This window comes from Cryptomeria japonica, chromosome 9 (assembly GCF_030272615.1).
Source record: "Cryptomeria japonica chromosome 9, Sugi_1.0, whole genome shotgun sequence".
Taxonomy (NCBI): Eukaryota; Viridiplantae; Streptophyta; class Pinopsida; order Cupressales; family Cupressaceae; genus Cryptomeria; species Cryptomeria japonica.
Window position 1 is genome coordinate 528368915 of NC_081413.1, and position 17576 is coordinate 528386490.

The 17576-nt window shown below is 34.6% G+C and overlaps 1 protein-coding gene across 5 annotated transcripts; it reads right to left on the bottom strand.

Annotated features, from left to right (window-relative positions):
• Positions 1-7002: 7002 nt before the first annotated feature.
• Positions 7003-15955, bottom strand: LOC131077052 (uncharacterized). Of its 5 annotated transcripts, none has more exons than XM_058014427.2 (3): positions 15777-15955; positions 15236-15366; positions 8372-9291 (listed from the first exon to the last, which is right to left on the bottom strand). In XM_058014427.2, the coding sequence occupies exons 1-3, from the start codon at positions 15785-15787 to the stop codon at positions 9059-9061; spliced, it is 375 nt and encodes a 124-aa protein (XP_057870410.1). In that variant the 5' UTR covers positions 15788-15955; the 3' UTR covers positions 8372-9058. The 5 variants fall into 5 exon arrangements, 2 of the variants coding, with proteins under 2 accessions (XP_057870410.1, XP_057870409.1); XM_058014426.1 differs by lacking the exon at positions 8372-9291 and adding an exon at positions 9304-11048; XR_009113526.2 differs by lacking the exon at positions 8372-9291 and adding an exon at positions 7003-8339 and having other exon boundaries at positions 15236-15955.
• Positions 15956-17576: the final 1621 nt, after the last annotated feature.

Here is a 17576-nt window from a genome sequence, read left to right on the forward strand (position 1 = left end):
ACATCAACATCTCCATCTACCTAAATACATTAAAATATCATATCCCCAGGTATGTAACAAGTTAAGACACATATGTTGGATTTTGAAGGCCTCCCCTTCGTTGCAAAAGATGTTTCTCTAATGGCCATCTTGATTTGGATTGGTCTTCTCCACAACACAAAGGGGTTTCTACCTGGTGGAAGAATGCTACTGTTGACCACTTAACAGTTATTGCTATGGATTTTGCATGTGCTGGCTCCTCCCATTAAGATGATGTTGTGCCCCCCACGGCTCTTGTTGCTCCTACTGATGTTTTTTGTGACCTTGTCTCTGGAGGCCCCCACTTCTGCTTCTCCTGTCTTGCAGCCCTCCCCTGCTACTGGATTTTCTTTTGCTTTTGTTGTTCTGTCACAACCTGTTGTTGTTGTTCTACAGCCCCCTACGACCCTCTTTCAGCCTTCTGTTGTCACCGGTGTTGTTGACCCTGTGGGGGCCCTTTTGGTGGATCTTAGCATTGCCTAGTATGCGGTTGCTTGTGGGCGTAAGGGAAAACCTTCTCCCTTGCGCCATACCCCCCCCCTCCTCCCGATGGGGGTTTGGGTGCCCTGTGCCCCCCTTGAGTGGGGTTTGTTCCCTGGTTGGTTAGGTTCCTATGTTTGTTCCTTTCCACCTTTGGGTTGTGGTTCTCTTTCAACATCATCTCTCTTGATGTTGTTTTTTGTTAAGGGTCAGCGCCCTAGTTAACGCTACTTTTTTAATAAAAAACAAGTTAAGACAAAAAGTGATGTCCTATTAAAAATATTGTATTTTCATTGGACACAAATTTTAAGATTTATTACAAAATATATCAAAATGGGAAAAAAGCTAATCCATACATAAAGAGTGATGCCCCACCTAAATTCATTTTCTACCATTTTATCAACTAAATTATATTTTCAATGTCAATGTCTAGTAGTGGTAGTAGTAATAATAATAATAATAATAATAATAATAATAATAATAATAATAATTTATTATTATTATTATTATTAGTAGTAGTAGTAGTAGTACTAGTAGTATTAGTATTTTAAATACAAAACATAAAATATGCATTTTATTAGTATATTATTTCACAATTTGAAAAATGTCACTTTTTAGATATTCAAGTTAAAAAGGTTAGATTAGTGTTGATTGTTTTCTTTATAGAAGTTTGGCGTGTCTTTGAACCTTCATCCACATACATACACTTCACACAATCCTCAAGGCAGCTTAGATTCTCCTCACAATAATATATGAGTATAACTCATGACAAAAAAATCAATGCAATAATCCTTCCAATAACCATTAGCAACCTTTCACATCACTTGGCTAATTCGCATCCAATTCCAATGAAACTTGAGTTCGAACTCAAATCCATTCATATTTCGTATTCAACACCTTGAATCTCTCATTAAAACATCTTTTGGAGAAATAGGAACTTAGACATGTAGCATCAAAAGAACTCCCCCTAATATCTTCCCCTTTACATGGAACATTGGGTGAATCTTTGTGAGGGGTACACTTCAACCTTTAAGAAAACTTTCCAACTCAAGTAACAATCTCAAAGGGTCCATTGAATTACCTTAAAAACATAGGACTAAAAAATGTCCAATGGTTTGGGGTAGATTAGATCTATTTTCAAGAAAACTATATCACCTAAATTGAACTTAAGAAATTTCTTATCTACATTGATATATTTATTCATTTTTCCGTTGTCTAAGTTGAATGGTATCTCACAAATTACATGCAATTATTCTATTCCCTCAAGTATTTTAATTCTACCAAATTCTCACCAAGATAACCATGCAATATTGGATGTGGAGTCAACAATTGTTGCATGTTTAATAACTAGAATAAAAAAATACTAACTCATCAAGGTATTTTACACGTTATAACAAAACTGGATGATATCCAACAAATGTGGTTGGTTGGATTGGTCCATTGAAGAAAGTTTCTTAAGTGGTCTTTTAAAACTGCATTAATCTACTAAGTATTTTCCTTTATCTCAAATGACTCGTTAATGTTGGATATTGTTGGTCATTGTTGCTGCTAAGATATGTTGTTGTCATTGATGTCAACATATTCCTATGTATTGTTCCAGTGATTGCAGATTGGGAAGATTTTCTAATCCGGTTTGTAGTGTTGGTTTGTTGATCACTATTTTGCAGAGTTCGGTAGATCCTCCGGTATATTTCGATGTGATCAGATCCGGTGCTGAGCTTTTGGGAAATTATTTGGATGATCTTGTATATCTTCATTTCAGTTGGATCGTGATTTGGTGCTTCACAAGTTTTCTTTCTTCATAACAATTGTTGATTGGTTGTGTTCTTGAGCTTTTAGATGTTGATCGATGGAGATTTGATAAGTGGTGTTGGTGCAACTATTCCTGATGATTATAACGTGCTTGTTGGTGTTTCCTAGTCTTTTCATATTTGTTGTGGTGATCAACATTGATCATCGTGCAAGTTTTTGGTGATTTTCATCAACTGGTATTGATTTTCGTGTTATTTGGTATTTCCGGTGGTGTAGCGTGTTGCAGTTGATCTGGGCGTGATTTCTGGTGGAGTTGTGTGTTTGGGAATCTGATTTAGGACCATGCTATGCTATGTAAATCATTATATTGGTTCGATGGTCGATCTTTGTATCGTGAAATGTAATTTTGTAATTATGAGTTGAGGGTTGAAGGTTTAGCTAACCTTGTTATCAAGGTTGATGAATTTTATATACAGGTGATATAGTCATGTAGTTTGGGTGTCATTGTGGTGTCTGCATTATCAGAGAGAGGTGTATGTGTGAACAAGTGATTTATCCTTCGATGTTGAGTTTGATGAGAGCTTGGTGTTGTATGGCAGACATCTATGCTTAACCGGTACTGTAATCAGGCATTTGGAGATGCTATTCTTTCTTATCATTTATTCTAAATTGTAGTCTGAATCTTATTGTAAGTTAGTGAGACTTTTCTGAGGGTTGTAACCTTTCGCACAAATATTATTTGAGTAGTGAGCTCTACGTAATGTGCCTGAATGCGTGTGCATCCCCCATTGTAATATTTTCATATACTACTGCAAAATATCATCTTACTATGGGTAGGTTCCCACTGTGGTTTTTCCCTTAACTAGGTTTTCCACGTCAAAATCTTGGTGTTGTGTGTTGTGCTTTCAATTTGCCTATCTGTCTTATTGTTGTTGTTTGTTAGATCTGTTTAAGGTGGTTAAGTTTGTTATTTCGGTTAAGAATTATAGATGATTTGCACAACAAATCCTTATACTATGTCCGACTTGGATTGCAATCCAAGTTGGGCTCCATCAACAATGCTTGAATAAATCTTAGTAAAATACTCCACAAGGAACCCTTGATTCTCCACGCATTTTACAAATGCAAGAATTAGAACTGGTATAATGATTCTCTCCTTCAAAAGAGTAAAATTTATTCGTTATGCTGGAAAAATAATTATTTGATGCTAATTTATTAAGAGCATGGAGCTTTTTAATGACTGTAATTCAACTTTTCTAATTAGAGCTTGGTTGTGATATTCCTCTTACTAGGGTTGTGGATGATTTGTGCATCAAATTTTTATACTATGTTGTACTTGGATTGCAATCCAAGTTGGGCTCCACCAACAATGCTTGAATAAATCTTAAAACACTCCGCAAGGAACCCTTGATTCTCTGCACATTTTACAAATGCAAGAAATAGGAACTGGCATAATGATTCTCCTTCACAAGAGTAAAATTTATTCATTGTGCTAGAAAATAATTATCTGATGCTAATTTATTAAGATAATAAAAGAGTAGGCTTTTTTAAAAAGGAGATATTAACAATATGACAATAATAATAAATATTTTAACATTAAGAGTTATACATAAGTTTGCATGAAAATCTAGGAAGTGAACTACATAGTGTAATTAATTTTGTCTTGCCACCTCCCTATAAATTCAACATGTGATGGATAAAAAAATATAAATAAGATAATAAGAGAGTAGAAATAGTGATGGGTATCAATTCTTTTAACTTACATGTTATTTGTAATTCCTTTTTTTATTGAAATAATGTAAAATAACAAATATACAATGAAAGTCAGTAAAAGGACCACCCACACTAGCAACAAATATCAAACAGAATAGCAGCCTAAACTAGTGAATAGAAGCAAGAAAAGCTGCTAGAGACCCTTAATCATACAAAAACTTAGAAAAGCATATACCTATACAAACAAAACAACAATCTAAACAAGAGAACCAGAGCCATAAAACTATTACAAGACCTTAGACATAGCCCCCATAAAACTATTACAAGACCTTAGACATAGCCCAACTCTTGAAAATAAAAAGTTGATTACAATCTAAAGAAAAAGATCTGCAAATGAGAAGATTGCAAAAGAACATACAATCTAAATTTGAAAGTGTTGCAACTAAGTGGAGCTGAAGAAGTCTTTGTCATAAAATTGGAGAAATTTAATTTGTAATTCCTTTGTCTTTTTTTATTTCTGGAAAGCAAACAAAGGACAAATTGTTCACCAATCCTAAGTACGAACTATTCCTGGCAAGGGGATTCTAGAAACCTCACCTTGTCATACCATACTCTACAACATTGGGCAAGCCCCTAGGGGTGGGTGGGAGGAGGCAGCTATGGGTGCCCTACAATTCTATGGGCGAGTGGAAAACAATTGTATCAATTGTGGCACCCAACCCTTTAGAAAGTAAGGGGCCCCATAGAATTGTAGGTTGCCTTTCGTGCACTCTCTCCAGCAACTTGGGTTCCCCTTCCCCAAGCGTGCACATCCTCATAGGGCCTTCCCCAGTAGGGGAGATTATAGGAAAAGAAGAAAGAATAGACTACGTAACTTAGGGACGCGTCCTCGACCTGAAAACCCCTGTCTTGATCCCAGGGACGTTTCGGGGACTTGGGGACAACCAGGAGACATTTCCCCGTTGTCCCCAAAATGTAGGAATTTGTTGGGGACATCCTGAAAATGGAGGGACTTTTGCCCCAGCCATGGGGGACGTTTGTGCATCCCGAGGACGGAGGGGGACAACTGGGACTTCCCCAATCCATCCCGAGGACGTGACTTTTGCCCCAGCCATGGGGGACGTTCGTACATCCCGAGGACGGAGGGGGACAACTGGGACGTCCCCAATCCGTCTCGAGGATAGTTGGACGTCCCCCACGACTGGGGTTAATTAAAAACATTAAAAAATGTCATTTTTAAATTATTTTTTTCCTTGTTAGGAATTGCATGTAGAAAATATCAATTAAATACAAATAAAATGTTGCCCCCTAAAACCCCCATGGGGGCACTACCCTTGGACCCCGCCATGTATTACAACGGGGAGTGCGCCAGGGGCAATGCCCCTTGACCCCATCTTGGGGGTGCTGCCCCCAAACCCCCATTGAATAATTTAGAGGGAAATTGCTCCAATAAAAGTGGAGAAAATTTAACTTCCAAGTCTGATTAAGCGGACAACTGGGACGTCCCCAATCCGTCTCGAGGACAGCTGGACGTCCCCCACGACTGGGGTTAGTTAAAAACATTAAAAAATGTCATTTTTAAATTTTTTTTCCTAATGTAGGCCCCAAATTATTTGCCCGAAATCATTCCAATTATTTGTTAGGAATTGCATGTAGAAAATATCAATTAAATGCAAATAAAATGTTGCCCCCTAAAACCCCCACGGGGGCACTACCCTTGGACCCCGCCATGTACTACAACAGGGAGTGCGCCAAGGGCGATGCCCCTTGACCCCATCTTGGGGGTGTTGCCCCCAAACCCCCGTTGAATAATTTGGAGGGAAATTGCACCAATAAAAGTGGAGAAAATTTAACTTCCAAGTCTGATTAAGGTCCACATAACAACATTATTTAAAATTTAAAAGGCAACGATATTAAATTATTAATATAAGTCTTGACTATGTGATCATTCATAATATCGTTGCCATATTTCATGTTCGACTATATGATGTATTTAAAACTTTAAAAGGGAACGATATAAATATTTATGGCGATAATTGTTTAAGTAGAGCAATCATATTTTCAACAAAGCAATCAAATTTTCAGCAAATCAAACTAGTGTTGGCATATTGACAATGAATTTTCAATTATGAATGCATATTGAATATTGACAATGAATTCTGAATTATGAATGTATATTAAGTATTGACAACGAATTCTGAACACAAATGTGGTATTTTAAGATTCTATAATGTACATATAGTTGTTTTATCCATGTTTTCATATGAATATAATTTATATATACATGATTTATCTATTTTTCATATGAAAATTTAAATTTTCCTATATTTTATATAGTTGTCCCCTTTGTCATCCCTTTCCTGTCGTCCTCATCCCGAAAACTCTAGGTAACATAGAGAATTGAAGTTTGCAATGAAGAATTTATGGAAGATGGAATTTCAAATATGTATCGAGAAGATTTAATTACGTGTGTTCTCTGTCGACTCTTATGATTGCATAAGAATTTTCTTTTTAATTGCAATGGAATTCAATAGCACATTGTCTGGTATAATCTTAAACAACTTTTTTACATGTTGATTTAAGAATCGCTCACATTTTGATTTAAGAATAGACCCACTAATCTTAAGTTGATGGTAAAGTTGTGAGTATTACATCTCCTTTTTTTCATATTTGTAATGTCGGGAATAATAATTTTCTTAAAGAGTTGTAAACATATATAGCTGTAAACAGTTGTATACAACTACATATTGAACGTGTATGCAGCTTATGTTGAGACCCACCAAAGTCGAGATCATAAATCCATTAAAACCGAATCTACTTCTTTTTAAGCTTATTAAAAATATTGTTGTGTCCATACAAAATTTGTAGATATAATTGCATGCACACAAGAGGGGTATTTGAATATCTGCTATTATACAATTGACAAACAGTACAGACACATTTATTTGCATGTAAATTGACAGACAAAATTATACATACGCTTGCATGTAAACAAAAGTAGATATACATATGCTTGCATATGTACATTAAAAGCTTAGAAATATTATTCATAAACTGCAAACACATTCAATATGTAATGGTATACCACTGTATAATTAATGATATCCGATTTCCACAACCCATAATAATCTGTAGATTTTTCTAGAATTAGATTGTGTTTTCATTTTTGCATCAGCATTTCGGATCACACTCTTTGATCCATCATCAGAGTAGTAGAGTAGTAGAGAGCTATGAGTCATAAGATGACAAGTAGTAGATTAGAACAAGACTAAAAAGAAGAAGAAGACAGAGGAAGGTTGACACGGAATAGTGGTATGCACTGATAACATACACATTATAATTGCATATAGCCAAGTTTGCAAACTCTCAGTTCAAACAGTAACTACACATTAATACAAAGGAATGTTAGTAACATACACGAGAAGGTAAGTTGAAGAAAATGAATACGTTTTCAACGCCCCCTAAAACCCCCACGGATTATTAAAAATTATTATTCCCGACATTACAAAACGTGTATATATATATATATATTGCAGACATTTTTCGTAGTTACCATTCAAGGATTTATCTGGAGTAACAGCAGACCCTCCACGCATTTTCCGTTATGAATAATATATAGGAGAATTCATAATGTAAGGGTGCTTGTTCTGCGATATCCATCACCCACAACAGCACATAATTAACGAATTGTTCTTTGCAAAAAATGGTAGTTTCAGCACTTCAATGTTTAGATTCAATGCTCTGCCGCTCAAATCACAATGCACTTCACGATTTCATCTACCACAATCCCTAAAACTTCAGTGCAATTTTTAAAAGTTTTCATACGAGATGCACACTTTGGTTTTGGTACTTTCAGATTACTGATGGCGTTGTGCTGCATGGACTTCCAATCTCTCAATTGAGAGGAAAGGGTGTGTTTGATCAATCATCAAAAGAAGCATGCAAGTGTTGCAGAGTCAATTACTTGCCGCACAGTTTGCATGTTGCATCAAGGAGATATCCTATAGGAGGCATTGATCAAGATAGTTCGGCATCAAATTGATGTTCACACTGCATGAACAAGTACATCGATTAAAGGCCGCCCGATGTTTGACTTAAGTTGATTGATACCATAGTCAGTTGGCCTGTTCGTCAGTTGGCCTGTTCGCAGGGTATATTGGTTTCACCAAAGAGCTTGATATTTGATATAGGTGAAAAGTTCCTAGAACACCTCACTAGAGTCTCTTCAAATATCTAATCATTTCCTTCCTGACCTTGGTCAGAGTCTGCAATGTTCACATGCTAACTCGTTTTGTTTCTTTCTCATTTTAAATAGCGTTGCTGTGCTACTTTCTATGTTACAGTTTCGGTTGTATTGGTTGTTGGCACTGACAGACCTATAGCACAAGTAAAATCCAGACCTTTAATAACAACTAACCACAAATTACACTGAAAGCATGCGGCAATAAAATCCAGAACACGATCTAAACACATGCCAATGGAAGCTACCAGTAGCAAAAACAACCATAACAAAAGTAGCATGAAACTTCTAAATTCCCACATATTGATTAAATAAGACAAAAAATCAATAACATTATAGATTCCAACCAAATTCAAAAAATAGATTATCAGATATTGGAAACGTTCATTTTCTGTAAAACTCCAGCAACCTGAACCATAAATGTCCTGGAGCCCATTCATTAGAGAGAAGCTCTTGAGCTGCAGCTCAAGAGCTCAAAGGTCTCATTGACTCAAAGCATAAAGGCCCTTCATAAAAAGAGTGCCTTCCCCCAGCACCTAAAGGCCTTGCCTCCCCGAAGTGCCCAAAGCCCTTCAATCTACTGATTAAGAGCATAAAAATTCCATAGAGGCTCTCCATTCTAAAGGCCCTTTATAAGAGGTTAATAGTCAAGCTCTCCAGACAAAACTACTCAGCCACCTTAACTTTCCTGTGTAAGGTATGATCTTTTTGCAGAATAATGAGAAATGGCATAACGACCTTATGTTGAGCAGCTTTATGTAAAATTTGCAAGTTGTGGCAGCAGAGAGTAAGGCAAGTTTATCCTGCACAAAATCCACAAGCCTCTTAAAAGCTTTCCTCCTCCCCAGACCTCCATCAGGAGAAGATCCTCTGGATCCTTGACCTTCTCCTGTTATCAAGAGCATAACAGCAGAATAATGAGAAATGGCATAACGACCTTATGTTGAGCAGCTTTATGTAAAATTTGCAAGTTGTGGCAGCAGAGAGTAAGGCAAGTTTATCCTGCACAAAATCCACAAGCCTCTTAAAAGCTTTCCTCCTCCCCAGACCTCCATCAGGAGAAGATCCTCTGGATCCTTGACCTTCTCCTGTTATCAAGAGCATAAGTGCCCTAAAGACCTCATCCTTGACCTAAAAATTGAGTGCATAAATGCCCTCACGTTGGGCGAGTGCCTCCCAACTACTTCTCATCAAGAGCATAAAAGCCCTTAAGGCCCTTTCCTCAACGACCCTTCATTGGAAGAGTGCCTCTCATAGGTGCCTAAAGGCCTTCGATCTATTCACTGAGAGCATTAATGCTATAAGAAGCTCTCCACACTAAAGGCCCTTATAAAAGGTTTGTCTTCTCCAAACAAAACCACCGGGCCAACTTGACTTACAATATAAGGCATGGTCTCTTCGCACAATCAAGGGGAATGGGATAATGAGCTTAAGTTGAGCAGCTTTAATTTTTTAAATGCAAGTTGCAAATTATGGCAGAAGAGGTAAGGTGAATTTGTCCTAATGAAAGGGCACCTTTAGTGTTTTTTAGTGTGACAGAATGACTTGGACATAAGCTATTTATAAACACACAAAGCCCAACCCTTTCTACAGAAAGAACATCCACAGTCAAATATTCAGAACTACGTAATATATAATGTCAGAGTGTCACTTATAGATTTCAGTCGAGATTTTCCAGCAGTCTTAGCATATAGGATTATACTTCGCATTCATATGGTGGCCATCCACCACTATGTCACTCTCCTCCCCAAGGGCTTTGACGATCATACCAACAGAATCTATGGCCCGTCTTATTGAAGAGCTGGTTTTATGAGTCCTTGCAAAATCTTTTCATTGGTTAGATTGTTTTTTAAAAATTTGTACAGCAACTATTTCCATTAATCTGAAGACAGATGACGTGCAACCCTGGAAATGTACTCCTGTTCACCCTCCTCATACATTTCATGTTCGCTACAAGTAGAATAAATGTTCTAACAATCTGTCATTCTTCAGATTTCTAGTAGATCCCATCACTGGACAAGAAAATGCTAGGAAAGCAAAAAAACATGAGTGATATATCTCTACATAAAAAGGCTAGGAAACCTACCAAGCTTCAAGAAGTGCTCTTAAGTTTCAAAGTAAAATCAACCTTCTGTGATACGAGGAAGAAATACCAAACTAATTGCTTTTTGAACAGTGTCCAACGAAAAATGTAACAGAAATTCAAATAACCAACAGCTGAAGGAGACCTTAAACTTCAACCACCATGGATAGCAAAATAACACATAGAAGGCAACCACACAATAATTAAGGAAAGAGAAGATTCCACAATGAAGCACCTAACGCATACCCAATAGAGCTGACAAAGGCAATCTAGCAGGATTTATCAATGCAAAAGCGTATAGGCAGAACCATCAACAAATGACATGGAGAATCAAAACAAGTAACAAGGAAACCAAACAGAGTTCTGCTTTGTAAGTGTAGCATAACAAGCAGCAATTAGAATGTAAAGGCGGAACCATCTGAATAGACAAAGCATGTGAGACCATAAGATAGTGGGATAGACAATAATTATAAACTACAGAGTTTCCTCATCCTTGGATGGACTAAATTTTAAATGACAAAGGAAAGCAATAGCTGCTTTTTAAATCCAATAGAAGAAAAACCCATAACAAAGAGCATTTTTTAAAAGTATACAAAGCATTGCCATTTCTATGTTCACAATAAAACCCACTATCTTGTCATCCAAGAAACCATTGCATGTGTAAGCAATAGATGAGAAATAAGCTATGGCATTTTTTATTTCTATCTGAATGCCATTAACATTGGCTGTAGATTCTCTTTCGCCTACCATTATGTGGTTGGCCTGCAGGATGAAAGCTTGACATTTGTGTATATCTTGTAAATAGAACATATAAATTCTAATCCATGAGGTAGAAAACACTTTGCCAAACATTTCAGTTGGAGTTAAAATTTTGTGAGGCAGTTTTTCTTTTTGACAAAAAAATGGGAAAAGGCTTATGTTTCCTGAAATGGGTAATTGTCTCTGAAATGACAACTTTAGAAGTTTGGCAGATCAGAAATCAGTAAGTAGCTGTGTTTGTGTTTGTGTATCTAAATAATTTGCATTCATAAAGCATGGAATAAATAAAATAGATTCTGAAAAAGAGAGGAAAAACTTGAACATAACATTCACACAGTGAAATATACATAAAGCATTGAATAAATAAAATAGAAAAACAATTCAGAAAAAGAGAGGAAAAACTTGAACATAACATTTAAATATTAAATTTTATTTAAACAAACATAATAATCAGAAGTAGAAGAAATGGAACTTGTCTTGGTATATTAGTGAAAGAACTATACTTACCAAACAAGAAAGTGAAATATCTAGTACAAAGAAAGATGCCCAACAATACTTTATAACAATTTTTTTCTAAAACAGTAGATATTAACTTCTGAAATCATTAGGGTTCCACCATATTTTCCTGTTATTAACTTCTTGCAAGATTTTGAGTGGGGCAAACCCAGTCACACACAAACAAAGGTTTCTCATGTCACAAACACAGGAAATGGCCAAGAAATACTTCGCCAGCAATTTTGTAAGGAAATTTTTTTCTAAATATTCCTTAATACACATTTGACCATAAAGTATATACCAGTTATAACACACATTTTAGAGACCTTGCTTTTATAAAACAAACAAAAAACTTGAAAAATACAAATACTTTGTTATTTACAAACAACCTCTTAAGGATTCTACTTCCTAAAAGCATACAGTAGATATGCTAAAAGACCTGTTCAACGAGAAATCAATGAAAACCAGACATTACAGATAGTACAAAACAGATCTAACAATCAGAGAAAGAAATTCCATCATCAATGGCAGTAGTTGGGAAGTCACTCACACTCATATCACAAGTAGTGTACTTTTGGGGATATTCATAATCAAGGCATGAGAAAAATATATTTTCCTTGTAAATCTGTTGTATTAACAAAACCAGAGCATTTTAACAAAAACAGAGGTTTTCTGAAAAAAAATGACCATTTAATATGTGATCAAAGGGTGACTGTAATTATATGAATGAAAAAAGCATCTGATATCCCTACAATCTTGGTTTAATAGGTGGCTTTCCAGCAACAAAATTAGATGAAATTACATATAAAGAACTTTGTTTTTAGGGCTTTCATTTGTAAAGGCGATAAAAGAAAATTGTGAGACTGTTGACAAGCAGACATCTACTACCTAAAGTCATTCCAAAAAAATCAATTCAAATTTAAGGATGTGTAGAGCACCATCCATGAAAAAGAACATTTATTGCACCAAACATTGGCTTGGCTTGGTGACCAATGAAATAGTAATTGACCATCAATAGCGAGAACACTAGTGCCAGAAGTAAACAGTAACCATACTTGGTGAATACTATTATGAACCAGAAGTTTAGACTGTGAACAGCTTATTGATAAACATGCAAGAAAGTCCCCGGAAGAAGTGGGAGTTTAAGAAGCAAAAGCTAGAGGCGAAGTTTTATCATTAGTTTTGGCAAAGTTTATCTTTAGCTTTGGCAAAGTTTATCTCCGTGTCATCAGCAACTCTTATACAAATCTCCTAGCCAAGTTCACATCAATCAAAATTGCATAAAATGGATCTAATTTTAGAAACAATGTTTACTACTTTTACTTCTTCAATGATGGCTTAAAAGTACCTTATATAACTTGCACAAAATTGTACTTCATGTCCAATTAATAGCTAGTGATATTTTGGCTACTTACCATAGATAATGTCTTAATCCCAAAACATCTTTTTAGCAAATTTCACCATTACAATAATATAAAATTAACTCAATTACACCACAATGACTGACAACTATTTAAAAATAAAAGTTATGATTATGATCCACATGTACTTAAATCATTTGAATGGCCTAAATAATGACATTTTTGCTCATGTAAGGAATTTGAAAAGTCTTTAAGCAAAGCTATTTTTATTAAAAAAATACTACAATATAGCCGTAACCAAATCTTTATAAATGACCTACTTAAATGTAAAGACTATAATATTGCAGAAGAGTTGAGAAGCAGCATCTCCCATGACAAAGATGATAAGAAACAAATCCCAAGTCCTTAGAAATTCCTACTACTACACAGGCTTTAAAAACAAGGGGAAAAAAGAAATGGAACCCAAAAAGCAAAGCAAACAACAAGGACATAATGAATAGTAAAACAATATTAGTCAGAAACAGTTATTGTTGCAAAATTATATGTATGTTTCACTTTATTCTTTAGGAATCTGTCTTTCATTATCTTTTCATTACACTGGGTATGCAAAATTGTGTTCTCTAATAGATGAAGAAAAATCATTGGATCTCATTATCATCTGTGTTCAGATTTCCATGTTGTTTGGTTGACTGAATTTAGTACAATAAACCTGATATTTTATATGTTTAACATTTTCAATTCAATAATATTCTAGTTTTTCAGGATATTTTTTATTTATAATTTTAATATCTATGAATACATATGTTGTTTCCTTTTTTTTAAAGTGATGTTTCTATTTCAAGAACTGTTTATCTGTTTCGGATGAGACAACTAGCATAGCAGACATGGATCAAAATATTTTGAACAACAAAACAAGTCCATTAGCATAGTGCAGACATGGATCAAAATATGTTGAACAACAAATCAAGTCCATGTTCAGAATAAGATTAAAAAGAACCAAATGAACACTTTATCTAATCATAGCAATCTCTAAAACCATACTTACCACGTAATTTAATTACACAACCAACCTAACCCATTAGAGCCACAATCAAATGAACACTTAATCTAATCATAGCAATCTAAAGCCATACATACCACCTAATTTAATTACACAACCAACCTAACCCATTAGAGACACAAGCGAATGAACATTTACTCTAATCATAGCAATATCTAAAACCATACTTACACCTAATTTAATTACACAACCAATCTAATTATAGCAATCCCTACAACCATACTTACCACCTAATTTAATTACACAACCAATCTAACCCATTAGAGCCACAAGCCATTCCAAGGTAAAAATATGAACCCGAGCATCCCAATAAGCAGTTCCAATAATGGTAATCTAAAAGGAATTGCAGGAATTATCCATACAACATATCGAAATATTCAATCCCTGTCTAGTATCATCAGTTTGTATCCTTTTATGTTCAAAAAATCCTAGCCTTCTTTTTTAAATTTTAAAACCTAAGTTTGTATACTGAAAGACCTAAGCTTCTAAAGTGTGTCCCATTGTCCTTGCATCTGAATAAAAATGGAACAAATTTGCTAAAATAACTAGCATCTACACATAAAGCTGTTTCAGAGTTTACATATAGCCTCGTATAAATATTAAATAACTGCTAGCAAATAGGGTTTAGAAAATATATACATTTCAATATTTCCATTAAAAGCATCACAGAATCTATTCTATAATTTCTTCCAGCTTACCAACATCCATAAGTTTTCGATATAATCTTTTCAAGATTAGATCCCACTGTACCTATCATAGTACTCAAATAAATGACCTGAAGTGAACAATAACTGGTGTTTCTCTGAGTTTTTGGGGGTGGGGAACAGGGTTTTAGGCATGACAAAATATTTCAGACTCTAGGAACAGCAATGGAACTACTATTAATTAAAATAAAACATCCATATCCTTTACGACAGATTAAGGAACTCATATTAGAGGGAGGAGGTGGTAGATGACCTCAGTAATAACTTTGTTTTTATCCAATCAAGCATAAAATAAGATTAAGTAGTGTATGACAGAATAACCAGCAGCAGAGAGTCAATCAAATTAACTTTTCTGAAGATAAATCTAGAAGAAAATTTGACCATCATAGTTAAAAACATTTACACAGTGGTAAATTATGTTTGATTGCAAAAATCCATAAATATTTAATTTCCAGAGATTTTGATGGGAAAAACAAAATACAGAGGTTTGACAAACATAGAGACCAGCAGGTCAAGGATGTTGACACACGAAAAAGTTCAGAATTAAGAAAACAGAAACAAGAAAAATACCTTGTGGCAGGACGCCTGAATAAGAATTATAGCCGATCTCCATATTCCGCAGACTCTGCAACCTCCCTCCCAAGCTCTGGCGGAATAGGTCCCGTGATCGAATACCTCCTTGCATATTAGAGGAAATGCAACTGCAAATATAATGGATGTATAGCTCTGCCCTCAGTGCCCCATTCGAGATTCAGAATACCATGAAAATTGAAATAGGAAAAAATCCAAACACAAAAACTGAATAAAAACATAAGGGGATCATACGCAAACAAAAAACAAATAGAACAGGGAACAATCTGAATAAAACCCAGAAACATGACAATCACACGCAAACAAAAAAAAATGAATGGGGAACAATCTGCGCCTGATTTTCAAATGAATTGCCTATAAATAGAGGAGGTGAATGGTACTATTTCAAACGGTAATCTAGACAAATAACGGCCAATTCCATCTATGCCGTCTATTTCTGATCATCTCACGGCTATAATTGAATTCAAAAAAATCATTGAGACATTCTCCGCTCTGCATTCTAGAAAAAAATCCAGATTACCGTTGAGGCATTCTGGAACAAATCTAGAGTACCGTTGAGGCACTGCCCGCTCCGCTCTCTGGAAAAAAAACATTGAGACATTCTCCGCTCTACATTTTAACAAATCTAGAGTACCGTTGAGGCACTGCCCGCTCCGCTCTCTGGAACAAATCTAGAGTACCGTTGAGGCATTTGGAAAAAAATCCCTCTTTGTTTTAGATTGCTAATCATTATTGATTAAGGTTTATTGATTAAGGTTTTTTTTTAATTCTTCTTGGGTTTTACAGATTGGAACTTTAATTTTTTTGTTTATGCCTTTTTTTTATTATTGGTTCATATGAATATTTCAAATTAGCATATTAGTATATTAAGAAATAATCTTAATTCATTTAAATCAATCTAAGATTGTCATGAGAACAGATTTCACATTCTTTGAGAGAAATTGATGTGTTAGATTCTCTTACATTGATCAATTAAGGAGCCATGTAATTAAATGCTTCATTTTATTTCTCTATAATTTTATATATTATTATGTGTGGTTTGGTTAAATCAAGTTGAACTATCTTAGATAGATTTTTACATTTTAAGAAGTTTTAATCAAGTCACATTTTATTTTAGATTTAAATTCATTTTGAAATTCTTCATCTTCTTTATATTATATAAAAAATGGACAAATACATATTTTAATTTAGTTTAGTCAGATTCAATTTACAAAATATTTTTAGAATATTTGTCTATAGAGGAAAGTCATCTAAAAAGCTAATGAATTTAAAATTAGATTAAAAATCTAACTAATAGTCACTTTAGTCAAATTGGAAATCATATTCCATAATCTAGGTTTGGAGCTACACTAGTGATCCAATTGGAAATCATTTCCAAAATCTAGGTTATTCCTTAGTTTAATCAATCTTTATTCCATGGATCCTTGTCATTAATTAATTTAATTTGGTTAATATGTGTTAAGCTTAGCATGGTATTTTGTGAAATAAGGTCTGATGAGCTTTCACTAGAGTGCTAGTAGGCATAATTACATCGTGTGAACTATAGAAAAGTGTGAGATGGTGACGTACATCTTTCTTACATGTTGAATTCATTTGGTTGGCATGACGAATCCTGCTTAATTCATCTCATGCATCATACCCTATTTATTGCTTATGTTGTTAATATTTTGTATTGGACAAGTAAGAAGGTGCAGTGAGAATGAGTCCTAATGAATTGATTACCATCAATATCCTTCCAATCAATGTAGAATCATGCAGATTTACTAGTGTTTAACATACCCCCAAGTCCAACAATAGAAAATATTAGTGAGCTAGGTGTAAGTTCTATAGTTGTCTACAATTTCTAACTACCTAGATCTAAAATCAATATAAACTAATTTGGAAAAGACTTCATATCAAAAATTCATCTAAAATAAATTTAAGCAAGCAAATTGTGAAAGTCAAACCCAAAGACGAATGGGTTTGAAATGAAATCAAACTTATTTAATGATCATTCTTTATCCAAGTACCATGGCATAAATTCTTAGCCAAGTTTGGTTGTATACAAAATTAACAACAAAAAGAAATAGAAGAAAACTCCATGTCAATTAGGTTCTCATAATTCGTGTTATTTTTAAAAATGTGCTCTAATAAATCGTAAATCTATTCAACCAAAATATAATGTGTTTCACATTTAGAATGCCTTAGAGGAAAATAAAGGAGAAACGTAGCACTTTATATTATTTATGTAGTGTCACTTCAAAAGGCCAATCTTCTAATAGAATATACATTCTAGTTACAAGTACCCATATATTTCATTCGAGAAGTTATTAAAGTAGAA